The 20931-nt window shown below is 41.1% G+C and overlaps 1 protein-coding gene across 1 annotated transcript in view; it reads left to right on the top strand.

Annotated features, from left to right (window-relative positions):
* Positions 1 to 2864: 2864 nt before the first annotated feature.
* The window catches only part of LOC109922222 (rab GTPase-activating protein 1-like), a 152084-nt gene continuing 134017 nt past the window's right edge, over positions 2865 to 20931 (top strand). The window contains exons 1-3 of the mRNA XM_048602003.1: positions 2865 to 2934; positions 13784 to 13951; positions 18739 to 18907. Of these exons, the coding sequence (XP_048457960.1) occupies positions 13814 to 13951; positions 18739 to 18907 (307 nt within the window). The 5' untranslated portion in view covers positions 2865 to 2934; positions 13784 to 13813. The remainder of the gene's footprint in view (positions 2935 to 13783; positions 13952 to 18738; positions 18908 to 20931) is intronic.

Genomic DNA, 20931 nt, shown 5'->3' with positions numbered 1-20931 from the left:
GCTGTGTTCATCCAGCTCTACACCTTGTTATCTCAGTCAAAACTGGAGCTCCCTGGATGATAGAACGTGAAGCAAAAAAGAAAAGCTGTGGATGACAGATGTCGGGTTGATAATAGAAGTGAAAAGTAAACTTAATATGGCAGTAACAAAAGAAAGAATATCAGACAACTGAAATGAGAGAATCTATAGGCCTCCTACAAGCATAAAAGCGTAGTAAGAAGTGGAACTGATTAGGGCCAAAAAGGAGATCTATGCAGGAATGCAGAGGGCATGATTTGCTGTACTAAATGATTGCTTTGTGTCCTTTTCCACCAAGGAAAATAATGCTGCTAAAAACATAGAACCATTGCGGCCAGTTGGCCCATTGAGTCTATTTCTGCTTTCTAAAGAGCAATCCTTGCAGCCATACAATTTTTTTTTTCCTCTCAGTTGAAGGGAAAGGATAGGTAATTGAGACACTGGATGAGTTACAGAATTATGATGAATAAGTATTAGAAAGCCTGGCTGTAGTTTAAAGTTGATAAGTCACCAGGAGCAGATGGGATGCATCCATAGATGTTGAGGTCTTGGTTATTATCTTAGTTTCTCTTTGTATGGGTGGGGTTTACCTTGGACTGGAGGATTATGTGTGACACACAGACACACTCTTTATTAGACAGTCAATATGGCATTTTATTAATTCCTACTTCAGAAATAAAACCAGTTGGATTCCAAACCAAAACATAAACAGATGCTATACAAGTCCTCACACCTAACATGCATTGTCTGACCTAAAATGCCACCTCTTCTTTACACTGATAAAACCTTTAGTTCTCTCAGGACAGTGACTTGAAAGGAATTCGGGGATTTACATATACACATTCATGTTTAAAACAGGGAGCAAGGATAAAGCCAGTCAGCTTAACCTTAGTTGTGGTAAAATGATTAATTTTGTCCTGGTTTGGATGAGAGCAGATTAATTATGGAAAACCAGTATAGATTGTTAAAGTCAAGTCATGTTTAAATAATTTCTTTGTGCTTTTGCTGAAGTAACAGAAAAGGATGACAGTAAGTCGATTGATAAGGTACATATGGACTGCTGAAAGAGGTGCGATAAAATGCTGTAAAACAAGCTTGTCAGCAAAATCCATGAAATGAAAGGACAGTGACAGCACGGGTCCCAAAGTTTGAGTGACAGGAAGTAGGGATTGTGATTAGCAGTTATTTTGAAGACTGAATGAAGGTACACAGTGGTGTTCCCTGTGCTGATACTAGACTATCTGCTTTTCTTCGTAAATATCAAGACTTAGACTTGCATGTTGAAAGGCACAGTTTCAACATTTGTATATGACACAGAACTTGGAAGAACTGTGAACTTTGAGGAGAACTGTGACAGACTGCTGAAATTGACAGACATGTGGCAGATGAAATTTTATGTGGAGGCATGTAAATTATTATGTTTTGAAAAGAATAGGGTGCAAATCTAAAAGGGGTGCAAGAACAAAGAAAGCTGAGATATAAATGTACATCTTTGGAGGTTGCAGGGTAAGCCACTAAAAGGCATATAAGATCCTGGGCTTTGTAATGAGGGGTTTAGCGTACAAAGGCAAGAAAACTCTGATGAACGTCTCTGAAATACTGATTTGGCTTCAACTGCTATATTTTCAATTCTTGACGCCACACTTTAGGTAGTGAAGGTTTTTGACAGAGTGCAGAAAAGATTTGAGAGCGACTTTGCTCTGTGTATAGATATATCTCTTGGATATTTTAGGCATTCCTGGTATTGTGGTATCTGCAATTGTCAAAAGGCCACCGTCGATGAGATCCAATACTGGATCAGCTTTATTAACTCAGCCTTCAACAAACTACAGCAGAGAGTGTACGACCTAAAATAGGTCAACGAAAGTCCTTGTGTTCAGAACAGTTGTCATCATTATGCACCTGTATTGCACTGGGGAGCTGAACTGTGTAAGCAGTGGCTTGTAAGAGCGCTAGAACAATTCCACCATCAGTACCTCCGCTGCATTCCCTAGATTCAATGGAGGGCCATCAAATAAGTGCTAATGTCATTCTTGAGCTGAACGGTCTCTTGCCCTACAGCTATTCTGAGATTCTGTTGAAATTGCTCTTCGCTAAATCAACTGGTAACTCAATACTGACATCCTTTCTTATAGTTTGGTTTTGAGTGGTTTCTTCCGTGCATTGTTAGTGATTGTGCTCAGAATGGCTTTAGTTTTTATTTTGCAGTAAAGCAAACAAATGCCTTAGGCTCCGTTGAAACGACGTCTTGAAAGATTCAATTTTGCATCCAGTCATTAGTGTTGAAATCCTTACAATGCAATTATGTGGTGTTACTGAAGGGGAAGTGCAGCAGAAGTTAAACTGCTCTAGTATCAGCCAAGATATGATATTCAAGGCCACAAATATGTGATTATTGCGCAGTCTGAAATGAAGGTTTATTTTGTAGATGTTCTTTGCCAGCATCCATTTTTGTAGGACTGGAAATCCTCCACGACTTTAGTTCAAACATTCACCCAAATTCTGCCTCAGGTTTCAGTTAGAGGTATGGCCATCAATGTGGCTTTTTGTAGCCTGAATTACAGTTTTTGCTGACTTTATGGTGAATACTATTGTTTAAGGGCAACACTAGTCATACTAGTGTGATCATTCATTTCTGATTCAAATACTAGGAGGCAGGAATTTATTAGAATTAGCTTTAATCATTGGTTCAGGCTGTTCTCAGCTACCCTGGGGAATTCTCCACTTGGACCTCATTGGGCATGCTGGTGCAAACAGTTCATTCTAGGCATGAGTTTAGGCCTCTAGTTACTGCGTAATGGTATCTTAGTGGCATGTGATTATAAAAATGTTTTTGGATTCCCTTAGGAGTGAACAGAAAGAAAAGGAAACCTACTACTTTGGTCTGGGAAGAGCCCCTGGCCCCACTTTACTGAGGTGTGTATTCACGCTGCTCTGATACTTACACTAGTGCAATGTGAAAGTAGAGTGCCTCCAAAAGGCCAATACATGTGTGAGCCACTTACCTGCAGCCCTACAGTCCGAGTTGGGTTGCTGACATGCTCTGGGGTATAGGAGCAAGCCGCAGGCTGTCAGATCTCCACTGGCAGATCTGGAATTCGGCAGTTTTGGGGACAGAATTTCTCAGCTGTTACCACAGGCTCTAGTAACATACGTTATAGGAGCAGGAGTAGGATGTTCGGTCCTTTGAGCCTCCGCTCCTATTCAATGTGATCACGGCTGATCATTCAACTCAGTCCCCTGTTCCTGCTTTCTCCCCATATCCTTTGAACACTTGAGCTCAAAGAACTATATCGATATCTTACCTGAAAGTCTTCAATGTTTTAAACTTTGTGGTGGAGAATTCCAAAGGCCCATTACTCCATGGGAAGTTCCTTCTCATCTCTATCTTAAAAGGCATGCCTCTTATCCTTAGACTGTGACCTCTGGTTCTGGACTCCCCAGTCAGAGCGAACATCCTTCCTGTATCTTCTCTATCTAATTCTTTTAGAATTTTATGAGTTTCTATGAGATAGCCACCTCATTCTTCTGAACTGCAATGAATATAGTTGTAACCAATCAGTCCTGCCATCCCAGGAATCAGTCTGGTAAATCTTTGCACTCCCTCCACAGCCAGAACATTCTTCCTCCGATAAGGAGATCAAAACTGTACAATACTCCAGGTTTGGTCTTACCCATACCCTATATAGTTGCAGCATGACAGCCTTGCACCTGTACTCAAATCCTCTCACTATGCAGGCCAGCATATTATTTGCCTTCCTCACTGCCTGCTGCTTCTGCATGCTAACTTCCAGCGACTGGTGTAAAAGGACACCCAGGTCTCATTGCACCTCCTCTTTCCCACTTTCCTCTTTTCCATTCAGGTAATCTCTCCTCCTGTTTTTGCTACCAAAATGCATAACTTCATATTTATCCACATTATTCTGCATCAGCCATTTGCCCATTTACCTGTCCAATCACACTGAAGCTTCTCTCCATCCTTTTCACAGCATATCCTCCCACGCAGCTTTATGCTGTCTGCAAACTTAGAGATAATACATTTAATTCTCTCATCTAAATTGTTAATATATATTGTGAATCGCTCTGATCCCTTTGGTTCCTAAATAGTAACTGCCTGCCACTTGAAAAAAGACCCATTTATTCTTACTGTTTGTTTCCTGTCTGCCAGCCAGGATGTCAGTTGACTACCTCCAGTCCCGTACACTTTATTTTTTGCATGCTAATCTCTTATGTGAAACCTTATCAAAAGCCTTCTGAAAATCCAAGTTTCCAATCCACCATCTGCTGCTCTCCATTATCCAATCTACTGCATGCAGCAAATTTGTCAAGCAGGACTTCTTTTTTCTCAACTTTATACTAAGAAGGACGGTAATGTTTAACCTATAACTTATCTCTTTATTTTTCTACTTTGTACCTAAGATTTTGTACCCTAGGTACCTTTGTACCTAAAATGGTGCCAGGAATGGTGACTATGTACACTTTTCACTGCTCGTGTAACCTTGTATTTGAATACACGTGACAATAAACTTAATTCTGTTTCTAATGTCCCTTCATAAATCCATGCTGGCTCTGTCTGTTCATGTCACTATCTTTCAAGTTCTGTGCAATTACATCTTCTATAATGGGCTGTATCATTTTTCTCTGGAATGATATATGCATGTTAGGTGGATTGGCAATGCTAAATTGCCCATAGTATGTAGGGGCATGCATGTTAGGTGGATTAGCCATGAGAAATGCAGGGTTACAGGGATAGGGTAGGGGAGTGGGTCTGGGAGATACCCTTCGAAGGATCAGTGTGAATTTGATGGGCTGAATGACCTGCTTCCACACTGTAGGGATTCTGTGATATCAAGCTAACTTGTCTATAATTCGCTGTTTCTGTCTGCCTCCCCTCTTAAATAACAGAGTTACATTAGCAACCATCCAATCCATAGGAGCTCTTCCAGAATCTACAGAATTTTGAAAAATGACCACTAGTGCATCTGTTATTTCTAGTACCATTTGGTTAAGTACTCTGGGATGAAACTTCTCACGGCCTGGGGATTTTTCAGCCTTAATCCAATTAATTTCCCCAACGCCATTTCCCTACTAATATTAATTTCTTTGAATTCCTCCTTCCTATTAGGCCCTAAGTTCCCCATATTTTTGGGATGTCATTTGTGTCTTCCTTTGTGAAGGCGGTACTAAAGTATGTAATTAATTGTTTTGTCATCTCTTTGTTCCCCATTATAAATTCCCCTGATTTCTGACTGTAGAGGACCTACATTCGTCTTTACTCATTTTTTTCTCTTTGCATATCCGCAGAAGCTTTTACTAACAATTTGTATGTTCCCTGCAAGCTTACTCTGAAACTCTTATTTTCCACTCTTAATCAGTCTCTTTTTGCTGAAATCTAAACCGTTCCCAATCCTCTGTTTCTTTTTTGGCCAACTTATATACCTCTTCCTTGAATTTAATACTATCCCTATTTGCCCTTGTTAGTCATGGTTTGACCACATTTTCTCATATTGTTTTTATGTCAGACTGGGGTGAATAACCTTTGCAGGTCATCCCCATGTTCTTTAAATATATGCCATTGCCTGCCCAGTGTCATCCCTTTAAATTATGGTCCCTAATTTATCGTAGCTAACTCACACATTGTACCATTGTAATTTCCTTTATTTAAATTCAAGGACCCTAGTTTCAGAAACAACTATGTCACTGTCCATCTTCATGAAGAATTCTATTGTATTGTGGTCATTCTTCCCTAAGGGCCAAATGCAATTAGATTGTTAATTGATTTATCGTTCCTTCTTTGTTATCCAATACCTGGTCAAGGTCAGTCTTTCTCTAGTTGGTTCTCTAGATACATGCTACTAAGCAATGTGGATCAGGATAGTAAAATTCCAGTTCTCTACCAAATAAATCTCAGTGTGGCAGGGGTGGGTTCTGCTGTGGGCATGACAGTTGACCTAAGCGTACTGGAATAAGGTTTTGGGGTGGGGGGTGTGGAGTGGGTGGGTGCGGAGTTGGGGAGAAAAAAATCATTTGTGTTAGCTACCATTCTTACATGAATTCCAGCTGCATAGAGAGAATGTAGTAAGGGAAATTGAGGACGGAATAGGTTTGATGTATTGCTCTGCAGGCTAACTTCACATGAAGATTATTGTGCCAACTGAATGATCGGAGTGTCGTACCCGGGACTGACTTCTCCAGTGAGAACGGGCCCTTCTGAGGACTTAATTGAAAAAAGATGCAGTTTTTTTTTTAGTTTTTATCACCCTGACTCTGTCTGAAGCCAGTGAAAACCAATCTGCCACTCCGTCTGCTGTCTCACTCAGCCATCCGCCACCCCACACTTCTGATCCATTGTGTGCAGCTGCCTCACCCGTTCCCTGCAACCCTCCCGCTCACTCCCGACCCAGTTTGAGAAGTGTGTACGGCACCCTTGCCACTCCCTCCTCACCACTACCCCTCAATTCTGATCCAGTCTGAGGGCACCGTGTACAGTAACTTCATTGCCTCTCCTGACCCGGCATGACGACAGTGTGTGCAGTTACTTCACCCCATCTCCTGACCCAGTCTGAGGGCAGTGTGTATAGCGGGTTTACCTCCTTCTGCTGACCCATTCTGTGGACAGTATGTACAGCAGGTTCACCCCCCTCTCCTGACCCAGTCTGAGGGCAGTGTGTAGAGCACTTTGATCCAGTTTGAGAGTAATGTTTATGATACCTCTGCTAATCCACACAGCAGGATATAATCCATGTCCAATTGTCATCTTTTCTCCTTACTGAGTAAGCTTTACCAGTTTGGTTCTCCATCTCGTTATGAGATCTCTCTCCTCCATATCTTTTTCCTGGGGAGTTTAATGAGGATGGTTAGAATAGTTGGTTTTGACTGGCCCTGTCATGATGGGCAAAAGGGCCTTTTTCTGCACTGTAGATCTCTGATTCCAAAGCTTGGTTGAATAACTGGTATCTGGATTAGTGCTGCTAATCAATTGATATTCTTCTCATAAATACAGTTTCAAAATCTCACCTCACACTCTTCAGTTCATGAAAAGAGCCTCAGCCTTTTCCAATCTGTCACAGACTGCTTCTCGTCACTTCCATCTCTTGAATGTCACTATGCTGAGAGCTGATTCGGGGCTGTTTGCTGAATTCATTTTGCCAGTTCATGTTCACCGTAGAGAGTTTGTTTTAGAATCCTGCGATAGCTGGTTATGGTTACTCCCTTCACCTTCCTTTTTAAAGAATTACTTTCAAACTATTGTTCCTCTGTTTACGTTAGACTTCTGATTAGTTTGCCATTTTTTATTAGACCACATCCACAAACGTTCAGTCACTCCAACACCGACACTCAGTAGCAGCAATACGTACTTATCTACAAGATGCACTGCAGAAATTCACCAAAGATCCTTAGAGTGAACCTTGCAATCCCACGACCACTGCCTTCTAGAAGGACGAGGGCAGCAAATATATGGGAACACCATCACCTGCAAGCTCCCCTCTAAGCCCCTCACCATCATTACTTGGAAATATATTGCTTCCTTGGTGTTGCTAGGTCAAAATCTTGGAAATTGCTTACCTAATGGCACCGTGGGTGTCCTATAGCACATAGACTGTAGCGATTCAAGAAGGCAGCTTACAGGCGTCTTCTCAAAGGTAACTAAGGATGGGCAATAAATGCTGCTCCAGCTGCACTGCCCTCGTCTCATGAGTGAATAAAAAAATATCAAAAACTCTCATTGAAGTATATCATTGTTTAACAGAAAACAAAACCCCTTTCTACACTGTTGTTTCTGTAGGGTTTTTAATGAATCAAATTATGATAGTGAGTCACAAAATAAGTCAGATGGCCAAAGCTTGGTTGAAGAGTTGCATTTTGAAGAGTATCTCAAAGGAAAGAAAAGAGGTAGAGAGATGGAGAAGTGCGAGCAGTGAATTCCAGAGCTTTGGGGCTTATATAGTTGAAGGTATAGCCATAAAAGGTGCAGCAGTTAAAATTGGTGTCAGAGCCAGTGTGCAGCTGTTTGGAGAGCTGTAGGGTTAGTGTTAGAGGTGATTGTAGAGATAGGGAGGAGCAAACCATGAGGAATTTGAAAACAAGGATGAGAACTTTGAAATTGAAACTTTGTTTGACTGAGAGCCGATTTATCGTTATTCAGTGCATGCACGTTCCTGGAGTCAGATGATCACTGCTTAATTTGTTGTGTTTAAGGTGCCAATTAGTCAGTTGAGAGAACACTCCTCGGTAACATGCAGCACTGTTTGTGTCTGTCCACAAATCTATAATATGGGTTTATGCTGAGGCCTCGAGTTGGAAGTTGACTGCACCGAGACCCTTAATTGTTCTGAGTCTGGTTAGCAAGGTTCACTTGGTGTTGTTCAGAGCCTGACATTCAAGAGATGGAATTAGTCACAAGGAATTTGTAACTTCCCGTGTTTCTCATTCCTTGATCCAGTGGATGTCATTTGTAACAAGTGACAAAACTCTTAGAGATAGTAAGAACTGCATATGCTGGAGTCAGAGATAACACCGTGTGGAGCTGGAGGAACACGGCAGGCCAGACAGCATCAGAGGTGCAGGAAAGCTGACGTTTCGGGTCGGGACCCTTCTTCAGAAATGGGGGAGAGGGAAGGGAGCACTGAAATAAATAGAGAGGATGGGTGGAGCTGGGGAAGGTAGGTGGGATGGCGATAGGTGAGTGCAGGTAGGCAGTGGTGGAGATTGGTGAGTGAGGTGGTGGGAGAGAAGACGGACAGGACGTGTATCACCCCACTAACCTCCGGATTCAACGTATCATTCTTCGCCGCTTCTGCCACTTGCAATCTGACCCCACAACCAAGGATATATTTCTTTCTCCATCCCTTTCTGCCTTTCGTAGGGACTGCTGTCTCCACACTCCCCACTAGCTCCACCACCCCTGGCACCTTTCCCTGCAACTGCAGGAAGTGCTACACCTGCCCCTACACCTCCCCCCTCACCTCCATGCAAGGACCCAAAAAAACCTTCCACATCAGACCGAGGTTCACCTGCACGTCCGCTAATGTGGTTTACTGCATCCGCTGCTCCCGTTATGGCCTCCGCTACATCGGTGAGACCAAGCGGAGGCTCGGAGACTGCTTTGTAGAGCACCTGCACTCTGTTTGCAATAAATGACAACATCTTCCAGTCGCAAACCACTTCAACTCCTCCTCCCACTCCCTGGACGACATGTCCATCCTGGGCCACCTCCAGTGTCACAACGATGCCACCCAGACACTTGAGTAGCAACACCTCATATTCCGCCTTGGAAGCCTACAACCCAATGTGGACTTTGCAAGCTTCAAAATCTCCCCACCCCTGGCCTCATCCCAAGACCAACCATCCCTGTCATCCCCGCCTCCTTGACCTGTCCATCTTCTCTCCCACCTATCAGCTGCTCCCACCTCACTAACCAATCCCCACCTGAGTGCCTACCTGCACTCACCTATCATCATCCCACCTACCTTCCCCAGCCCCACCCCTCCTCTCTGTCTTTATTTCAGAGCTCCCTTGCCCCTCCCCCATTTCTGAAGAAGGGTCCTGAACCAAAACGTCAGCTTTCCTGCTCCTCTGATGCTGCCTGGCCTGCTGTGCTCCTCCAGCTCCACACTGTGTTATACAACACTCTTAGAGATCGGTTTTAAAAGAGACAGCTGTAAAACCTTGGAGATAATCTCAGTTTAAGTTTGATCAGGCTTCTTGACCTTAAGTGGCACCATTCAAACAATGTATACCAAGGGATCAGTGTGTCCTTATGCATGAATTGCAGAAAGCTAGTATGCAGATACAGTAGGTAAGAATGAAGGCCATTGGAATTTTGGCAATTATTACGAAAGGAGTATAGTATAAAAGTAAGGTAGTGTTGCTGTAACTGTATGAGGCATTTGTGCAACCATACTTGGAGTATTACGTACAATTTTGGTCCCCTTTCTTGAGTGGAATGTAGTTGCATTGGGGCAGTCCTGAGGTGGTTCACTAGATTAATTTTAGAGATGATGAATTTGTCTTCTGAAGAAAGATTTGAGCAGTTTAGGCCTAAACTCTGGAGTTTAGAAGAATGAAAGGAATGAAATTGAAGTGTTGCTAATGGGGTTGACAGAGTAGACATAGAAAGGATGTTTCCCCTTGTAGGACAATCTAGAACGAAAGGTCATAGCTTTGGGGTAAGAGGTGGTACATTTAAAATGGTGATGAGAAATTACTTCTTTCTAAAGGTTGTGAATCTGTGGAATTCACTACCCAGAGTTGAATGCTGGTACATTGAGTAAATGTAAGGAGGAGGTGGACAAATTGTTAATCAGAATTGGGTTGGAGGGTTATGGAGATCCAGCAGGAAAGCGGAGTTGAGGCCAAGATAAGATCAGCCATGATCACCAAATGGCAGAGCAGCTTTCAAGGAGCTGAATTGCCTACTCCTGCCCCTGCTCCTGTTTCTTTTGACTTGTAATTCTGACTCAATCTTTGTGAATTTCAGGATGCATTTCTGTCATGTATTTCCTTCTTCATGATGCCTTATGAACTTATTACATTAGTTACCATTGTACAATCAGCAGAGCAATGCCTCTATGCTAGTGATTATGTTTCTTGCAAACCTCAGTCTTTTCCACCTAACGCCATCATCAGGTCCTTCTATTCCTTTCATCCTGATGCATTAACTTTCCTTTCATTCATACTATTTGATTTACCCACTCCCTGTGTTAGCAACTCTGGGTAAAGATGTTCTTCCAGAATTCCCAATTGAATATATTAGTGACAGTTTTGCGTTTGTCACTTCTAGCTATGAACGTTGAAATTTAACGCAGGAATAGGCCAGTCAGCCTCTTGAGCCTGCCGAAGGTGTCTCATGCAAGGAAACACCGTCTCTGCATCTAATTGATCAAACCTCTTGATAATCATAAATGTCTCTACTAGATCACCATCAGTTATCTCTTTGCCACAGCAAAGACCCTCAACCTCTTCAAATGTTTAATTTAGGTATAACCTCTCCATTCTGGATTCTGTTATCAAAGGTGATCACTTTTTCTGTGTTTGTTGATTGATTGATTTATTGGCACATGTACTGAAATACAGTGAAAAGCTTTGTTTACGAGCAGTACAGGCAGATCACAGCAAGTAAAGGATGTACAGATCAAAAAGACTTAGAGGCATACAGGTTACATTGCAGGTTACATTATTTGAGGCCAGAGTCCATTCAACAGTCTGATAACAGCCGAAACGAAGCTGTTCCTGAACCTACTTTTGCGTGTGTTCACAATGATCTGTTATGTTCTAATGTGGCTGGAGAGTCAGATGGTAGACTTACATGACTTTCCACATTGTGGACAAGGTTGAATTGCCTGCTTTTTGTTCAGGATTTCCCAGTCTTCCTAGCTTGTCTTTAATCCTTTGCTGCCTGCATTTTTTGCTGTTCAACATAAGCACCAAAAGAACTTTGGATGTTGTGAATCAGAAATAAAAACAGAAGTTGCTGGAAAAGCTCAGCAGCTCTGACAGCATCTGTGAAGAGAAATCAGAGTTAACGTTCTGAGGAAGGGTCACCGGACCTGAAACGTTAACTCTGATTTCTGTTCACAGATTCCTGCCTGACCTGCTGAGCTTTTCCAGCAACTTCTATTTCTGTACTTGAGATTGCTTCCTAGTCTCTCTTCATCACTCACTTTTTTTCCTAGTTTGTGGTGGACAAGCTGCAGTTCCTGATATTCACCTTCAAGGAATTGCCAAGGAACCTGCCTCACTTCAAAGTAGTGAATATGTGAACTGTCTTAGGGACTTGATCATCTGTTTTGTCCTCTCCATCTGAGCTGGGATCTGATGATGAGTGCTGGAATTCCAGATTTCTCTGTTTTTTTGAACTCCCTCTGTGTTGTCCACTTTCTCCTCCCATTTGATGCTCATAATGATATGAATGCATCTTGTGTGAAACTTAAAACGGCTTAATATTTCTACAGTAGGTAGTTCAAGTCTCCTGTGCATACAGGAATTGGGTATTACCACAGCTTTGTGCATAGCAAGTTTTATTGTAGATTTGATGCCTCATCTCTTCAACAGGTTCTTGTGTAAATGGGCAAGTGCTGAACTTGCTCTTTGCCATCCTCAGTCAAATTTCTCTGCCATCTCTGTCAATGCAACTATTTCTGAAGATTGTGCTTCTAAGATTAGTGAAGTTAACTACAACTTTCAGTGTTGTGTCATTCATTGCTATAATAGATGGGGGTACAGTTAGAACTTGGTGGTTTCTGAAATATTCCTGTCTTAAGTTGATGGCTAACCCACAACCATCAAGCAGATTTCCTTTGGAGGCCATTCTCTCAGTGTGACACGAAGGCACATCAGCAGAGAGTGACTCCTGTATCATCATCTTGGGATTTAAGTCAGCTCAGGTTGAGGAGTATTTCATCTGTTCTGAATTGGATCGGTTCTGGTAGCATTCTACTACATTGTTTTTTCACATTCTCATTGCCTCAAATTCTTTTGTTAATAGAGCCCTGGACAGTTACACTTAATTATGGCCTAAGGTGCTAGGCAAGTTTAATCATGCTTCTTTGCTTTTTTGTTCTCTCCTGCTAAGAATGAACAGTGCATTGTTTCCCCTTTATTGAAGTGACTTATTAACCTGTGGCATTGATTTTAATGCTCTGTGTATATGTATTCTTAGGCCCCTTGTTTCTTTTAGCCTTTTAGACACCTGTTTTCAAGGGGTATGGTGTTTGGCCCACCAAAATGTACCATCTCACCTTTAACATATTATGTGCCTCTTCAACAAATTAATTACCCATATTTTGTCACTATTCTGCTCCATTTACTGCTAAGTTTTGTTTGCATGCATGCAAAGGCCTCATGAACACAATAAAGCCGCATTCTGTGAGGGAAGCAATGTGAGATGTTCTTTTGGTCATATTATTCACATTTCTTTCAAATTAGTTCCCAGCTTGCTCTGTTCGCGCGGCAGTTGAGTGGCTGATATCAGAGGCAGTGTGTGGAAAACTCACTAATTTGAGGACGTCATCAGGTGAAAGGTGGAATTTGGATCTGTGCCCTGTGCAATAAACACAAAGGAGTTGGTCCTACATTGGGATTGGGGGAGTTAATGCACAGACTCACGGACCTTTTCCCAGTAGTCCTGTAAGGCAGTGTATTGTCGTTTTATCTGTGCGGTAGGCTGATATAGCACATTCTTTCGTTGACACCCCTGTATGGTACATTTCTGATTCCAGAAACGATGTTCAGAGGAGGCAAAGTGATTTCTCAAAACAAAAGCTCAGATAGTGAATAAATCTACACTGTTGATCAGCTGTCTGAAGAGTATTTTCAGTCTTGCTTCTTCTATTTAGACATGTGTTCTCTGGTATGATGGCATGCAGCTGCATTGAAACTGCTTCTAGTTTCCCATTCAATGTAATTATCATATTGTGTATGAGCAACATCGCTTGTTGTGTAATGTCACCAACAGTCCCAAGTGGATCAGTAATTATTTGAAGTCATTAGTTGAACAACTGCTGGCAATGTATGTTTCCCGGATGTTTGAGGCTTGGAGAGCTGGTGTCTGTGAACTATGTAATTAATAGTGGGACATCATTTAGTATTAACCGTCTCTTGTTAGATTCTTGCTATTTGCTATCTTGTAGTTTAAGGATATTTGAAAGCATAAACAAGATTTTCTCCAATTTTTCTACTTTTTAGCCAGAAAAGTATAATTTTAAAAATCAGCAATAAACACAGACTTGAAAAGCCTGTCATATCTAAAACCTCTTTTTTCCAGATTGTTGCTATGTGTTGTACCGGTTGAGAGATGGATGTTCAAGCTTTGCGCAACTTGAGTAGTTCGTCAGACTCTGTTTCCACACTGAACAGTGAAGAGTTTGTCCTTGTATCTCAGCAAGCAGAAGACTCTTCTTCAAACGATGAAGAGGAAGGTCCAACTCTAAAGGTAATCAGGAGTTTATTTTTTGTTTGAAGTTCTAAGGATGAAATCTTGGTGTCCTTTTAAAACCAAAACTATTTGTTCTCATTTTCTTAAGTCTCATCTCTGCTGTTTAAATTGTCATCCATGCCTTGGCCACCTCTGAATTGATTGCTCCAATTCTTTCCTGACCTGCCCTGTACCGTGTTCATAACTCAAAAGTTTATCCAGACTTGCATTCCTTCCAATGTAGTCCTCAACATTTTATATAAAACTTTCACCACTGTCCTCACTGACTTTCATCAGTTCTCTGTTTCACAATGCTTCAAATTTAAAATTCTCGTGCTTGTGTTTAAATTCTTTCATGGCTATGCAGATACCAATTTCTGTAATCCATGTAATGCTGAAACTTCCTGCAATTCTTCATGCTTCACCTGACCCTTCCCTCTTTTATATTGCTACCTCCCTTTGTCTCTTCACTGGGAGCCGATCCTTTAGCCATCTAGATCCCAATGTCTGAAACTATCCTCTTCAATCAGCCCCAACGTCTCTCTGTCTCTCACACGTCCACCCCCCATCCTGACGCTGCCTTGTAATGTTCAAATATGCTTTTCAGGAGAGAATTCAATAGTTAAAGAGGAAATATTTACTGGACTTCTAGGGGAAATGTGCAAGAGTGGGTCTTGGTGAATTTGTCTTGTACTGTGACTATTTTATAATTCTAATACCCTTTCACCTCACTAATTCCCTCTCCACCTCACAATGTACCTTTTTTACATTGCCCAAGCAACAGATTAAATAATTCGCTTTTGGTGGAAGTATTTATTTGGGCTGGTTCTACTCTGATTATATATGTTCTAAATACGTGACAAATGTAATGCTGAAGATACATGTGGGTAAGTGCTGTATTTTCCTGTTGCATGCAGCTGGCTGCCACATATGGAATTCAAATAATCTGTGGCCCTAATTATCTCCTGCCACTGTAGGTGATGGGGATAGCTTCACTAGACTGATTCCTGAATGTGCGGTTTTCCTTAGGAGGCAAGATTGGAGACGCTGGAAATGTTTCCACCTTGAGTTTAGAAGAGTGAGAAATGATTTGATTGAAGTCTATGAGATCCTGAATGGTCTTGGCAAGGTTAGTTTGAAAAGAATGTTTTCTTGTGTAGGTGAGTCTAAAACGAGGGGGACTGTTCTAACTGCTTTGAAATTGAGGATTGTTATTTTAGGACAGACATGAGGAACTGCATTTTTATCAGATGGTTGTATAACTTTGGGACTGCTTCAGAAAGCAGCAGAGGTGAGTCATTGAATTTTTTTAATGCACTGGTAAACAGTTTCTTGTTACGCAAGGCATTCTGAGCTATTAGGGATAGCTGGGAATGTGGAATGCGGAACATAAACAGATCGGCCTCCCTAACGGTCTCCCTACACCACCTGGACTGCTGTGGTTCAAGAAGATAGCTTGCCACCATCTTCACAAGGGAACTCGAAATGGGCAATAGATGCTGGCCCAACCAGCGATGCCCACCTCCTACAATGAATGGAGAAAATAAAGATTCTAAAGGAATTTTGTTAGACTTCATTTGGAGTATTTTGTAAAGTTTGATCTCTTTATCTTAGGAAAAGTATTACATATGTTTATTGTGTAAAAGTACAACAAGTGCATTGTAAGGAGTGCATTGTAAGGTGGAGAATGAACTAGTGAGGCATAGGGTTTTAGTATTGTAAAATGGTTACAGTTCAGCAGAAGACTATATGGCTGATTGTGTCTCTGTCTGTTCCGTGCAAGAGAAATACACCTGAATCCAATCTTAAACCATTTCCCCAAAAGTTCAACATATTTTTCCTCTTCAGGTAACTGTCGAATTTTCTCCTGAAAAGCATGTTTGAATGTTAGGCAGCAGGGCTGGGGAGAGAGGGAGAAATAGAGAGTGTGCGAAAAGAGTAACAGTGATTGGACAAGATACTTTCAGAGATTGGGATCTGTGAGCCACATGTTCACCATACTTGTTCTTAGCAGTTCTAGCAGGTTGAGCTTGAGCAAGTAGAAATTTTAACTACTTCACTGGGAGGTTTTATGGAACCATAGACAAAGCACAAAAAAGACACCATGTGACGTGTGACTCACCATGCCTGTACCAGTAATTCAGTTATTTGTACCCTACTTCTCCTTCCCCATTGCCTGCAAAGGTTTCCACTTAAGGAATTTATCTAGTTCCTTTGTGCAATTTAATAATGAACATGTTTCTGGCACCCTTTCAAGTAAATTTAGTTTTCTTCGTGTCATCTTTGGAGCTTTTGTATGAATCTGTGCCTCTGGTTACTGACCCTGTATCAAAACTCTTTACGATTTCAAACACCTCCATCAAATCTACCTTGAACTTTATCTGTTTCAAGGTGTTTCTCTGGTCATGCCACTTGACTGAAGTCTGCTCTCCCTCGTACCCATTCTAGTAAGTTTCTCCAACTGATGAAAGGTTATCTCAACCTGAAACATTACCTCTCTTGAGATGCTGCCTGACTTGCTGACCTCTGGTCAGTGTAAAGTACTCATTTAGTAACTTACTCATGCCTTTATCCTTGGTAAGATTTCTCCTTTTTGGTATCTAATTGGATCTTTGACTACATTTTAATATTTCGATGTTCAAAAAACATTTTTGTGTTCCTTTTTATGTTGCCTGTGAGGTATTCTTGTACCCTGTCTCCTCCTGTTAATTCCTGTTTCGATTAACCCTGTACTACTTGTATTTGGCTTAATTATGAATTAGGAACTCAATATTTAACATAAATCATCTTCTGTTTCAATTTAATCTCCATATCTCTATTCATTCAGGGAGCTGTAGCTTTGAATGCTCATCCTTTGCCCATCATGGGAATATCTTCACAATTGAACTGTCTCTAAAGGCCTTTATGTTGCTCAATAACCAATTTAGCTGCCAGTCTTTAATTCCAGTCCAGGCTTTGTGGATGCGGTTATCATAATAAGGGGCAATACCTTTAGGACTGAGATGCAGGGCAATTTCTTCACCAAACTGTCAATTGACTTGTGAAACAAGCTATAATTATTGGTTATAATGTAAGTGTTTGTACTGAATTACAGCACTTTTTAAAAAAAAAAAAAAAAAAAAAATTCATTTTGATCTTGTGAAATGAGTGAGCCTGTCAAGATGTTTGTAATAAGTTGGAGGGAATGTTATTTTTATGTAAGTTCTTTTTTGACAAAATGTTGGGTGGACCTGGGCCACTGGTATCACGAGAACTGAATTCAGTCTGAATTACAATTACACTATTACATTCATACTACATGAATAGTAGTTGATGCAGAGGCTACTGTTATAATTCAGGTATTACCTCTAAGCCTGAATGAAGTCTCCTTAAGCTGACAGACATGAAGTCTCTAGAATTTTATGGATAATCCACATCTGCTATTTCATAGATGTTTTAATTTAATATATAATGCAAGCGACGAAAATCTGCTTGTGCTTTGTTACTTATGTTGTTCAATTTGAATACTGAGAATGCTGTAAATTCAAAGCAAGAACAGAAAGTGCTGGAGAAATCAGCAGGTCTGGCAGCATTGGTGGAGAGAGAAAGAATTGGCATTTCAGTTGATGACGGATGGTTAGCAGTGTCATTGAAGTTTTGAGCACAGGGTAGTTGGGCCAAGGATAAAAAGCAGGTCTGTGATCAAGTGGAAGACAGGAGAGATTGACAGATAAGTTAACCCTCCAGGGTCAAAAGAAATGGAGACGGGGCACAAAAAGAAACAAAGAAACAAAAGGTGTGCCTGGAGCAGGTGTGCTCTGACTGAAGGCAAATGTTATTGTCAGAAGTATTCGAACTCAATGCTGAGTCCAGAGGCTGTAATTGAGTGATATGGTGCTGTTCCTGTAGCTTGCGTCAAACTTCACTGGAACGGAACAACAGACTGAGCTTAAATTGAGTTGGTTGATTCAAAACATTTTGGTGCAATAAAATGTCTTTGAATTATCAGCAGTAGACACCTGAGAATTGTGGTAAAGGGTTAAGAATATCCATTCTTTCGATTGGCTTTATAGTCAGTGTTCAAAATTCACGGAATGTTAGATTTAGTTCAATGTGTTAAAAGTTTATGCTTACATGGGTGGCATGGTGGCTCAGTGGTTAGCACTACTGCCTCACAGCACAAGGGCCTGGGTTTGATTCCACCCTTGGGCAACTGTCTGTGTGGAGTTTGTACATTCTCTCCATGCCTGCATGGGTTTCCTCTGGGTGCTCCAGTTTCATCCCACAGTCCAAAGATGTGCAGACTAGGTGGATTGGCTTTGCTAAATTGCCCGTAATGTTCAGGGATGTGCAGATTAGGTGGGTTGTAGGGGGATGGGTCTGGGTGAGATGCTCTGAGGGTCAGTGTGGACTTGTTGGGCTGAAGGGCCTGTTTACATACTGTAGAGATTCTATAAGTACCTGGGGCTTTGCCTTGTTTAAAGCACCACAATACCAGTTTTAGTGATGAGTACAAAGATGTGCCAGGTTCATCATTCACTTCAGGGTTGCAGAACAGTTGTCAAATGAAGCAGCTTATTGTCGATATAAATTACGAGATTGTGATTTGTGCAGGTAAGTGCCAATTTGAGTTAAGTGCTTAGTTTTTCCTTTCAATTTCAAGGAATGGAAACCTTTTAACTGAAAACGAGCTGTCACCCTTTAAGTTGAATTAGGGACCTTGCGATTGACAGTGACTGAATAATCGCGCATTGAATTGCAATTTGCCACTGTTTGTGTAATGAATGTTTTACAGTAATGTGTTATTTTGTGTTCACTGCCCACAGATAGCTTGCAATGAGAGTGAGCAGCAGCTAGAGAAGGCGCTGGAGGAAGGTCAAAGAGATGAAATGATGGCTGGGGCAGGAGCTGAGGAGGGACGCAGACTCCTGTTGATACAAGGAACATCCGTAAAACAGAAACGTCTGCATTTAACTTTAACTTCTGCAGAGGAAGGTAATGGAACAATTATTGGCATGCACCTATAACAAACATAGTTACATGCTGCTAGTGCACGGGGATTAAATGTACGCACATGCTGATAATATACAAGGAATGGTGTGCTCTTTATTTTATTTTGACTATTTTTTCACAATATGTTGGTCTTTGGTACTGGTGAGAGTAAGTATGGTATTGTGAAATCAAGAAGCTATCCAGCACAAAGTTTGATCACCATGAATATTTCTTAATCCTGCATCAATTTGGTACATGGTACTTAAGTTGAAAATACAGTGGTGTATTTCAGCAACCTTTCAATGCTAGCATGAAAATTTTAATTAACAATTTAATTTATTTTGCTTCCCTGTCCCTACTGATTCATATCTTTGATACAAGCCATTCGTCGTCTTGATTATTTTGTAAGAGATATCGTGTCCAGCACCTTTTATGGCAAATTGCACTGGTGTGCAAATGACTCATTGGTAACACACAAGTGTAAAGAGGAAATATACTGCACGGCTTAAACTTTGGCATGGGATGGCTAAATCTGGTCAATCAGTCTTCTGATTTCCTTCCTTCCCCTGTCCCTTTTAGCATTATTTGCAGTCATGTTTCATCAACAAGGAGAATGAATCTGTTTCCTGAGACAAGACAGCACTTGGCTTAACCACTGCAAAGTTTTAATACTGAGTTGACTACCTTCTTGAAGCTCAGATAAATTATCTTTGTTAGAATTCTGTGCCATCTGACAAGGTATCTAACCAGTAATGTTTACTCGAAACATTTTCACTGCTTCGTTTGCTGTTATAGACAGATGGTCCTAGGATCACATTTTTGCCATCACACACATTCTCAGTGGCTGTTCTGGTTATTTCAGCTTTTGTCCTGCAAAAGGATATCTACATAAGTATTTTCACAGCTGTAGTTTTAAAGCTGTTTACTGAATGCTTTCACCAGACATGAGAATAGTGGAAATGTACAACGGATATTTTGGTTAATCCTCTAATTTATTACAAAACACAAGGCAATAGTTTTCATTACAGAGTATTGAATTAGGTGGATAAATAAAAAAGAACTGCAGAAGATAGGAATTTGAAACAAAAACAAAGTGCAGATCACACTTAGCAAAAACTCAGCAGGTCTGGCAGCATCCGTAGAGAGTAAGAGTAAAACAGAGTTATAGAGTCATAGAGATTTACAGCATGGAAACAGATCCTTCGGTCCAACTCGTCCATGCTGACCAGATGTCCTGTATAAATCTAGTCCCATTTGCCAGCATTTGGCCCATATCCCTCTAACCCTTATTCATAAACCCATCCAGAGGCCTTTTGAATGTTGTAATTGAACCAGCTTCTACCACTTCCTCTAGCAGCTCACTCCATATATGCACCACCCTTTGCGTGAAAAGGTTGCCCCTTGGGTCCCTTTTGTATTTCTCCGCACTCTGGGGAAAAGACCTTGTCTATTTAACCTATCCATGCCCCTCATGATTTTATAAACATCTAAAAGATCAGCCCTCAGCTGTTGATGCTCCACAGAAAATAGCCCCAGCCTATTCAGCCTCTCCCTATAGTTCATTTAGAATGGCATTTAGAATCCCTACAGTGTGGAAACAGGCCCTTTGTCCCAACAGATTTCAGGATTTTCCCTAATTTCAGTTGGAAAGACATTTCTAAATCACACTGGTTTGATGAAAACTCCCAGCCTTCTCTGTTCAATAAACCTCTATATATAAAACAAAGATCTCTATAAATTTAAATTTATCATATTTATTTCAACCTCATAATAGTCTCTTGGTTAAATTGCATAGCATCATCCATCACAATGAAAAGTAATGCTCTTTGAATGGAGGAATGGGAATGGACTGTTTTAGTCACCACCCTACCTACACCATCCTCAGTCTGACGTGACTACGTTAACTAAGTTTTAAACTTCAACAGTTCCTGCTATGTACGTAAGAGTAGAAGTTGGCCATTCAGTCTCTCAAGCCTGCTCTGCCATTCAATAAAACAATGCCTGATTTATTTGTGCTTCAAATTCCA

Source organism: Rhincodon typus, chromosome 10 (assembly GCF_021869965.1).
Source record: "Rhincodon typus isolate 14 chromosome 10, sRhiTyp1.1, whole genome shotgun sequence".
In the NCBI taxonomy this organism is placed as follows: Eukaryota; Metazoa; Chordata; class Chondrichthyes; order Orectolobiformes; family Rhincodontidae; genus Rhincodon; species Rhincodon typus.
The sequence above is the reverse complement of the archived record's forward strand: the minus strand, read 5'-3'. Positions and strand labels throughout refer to the sequence as shown.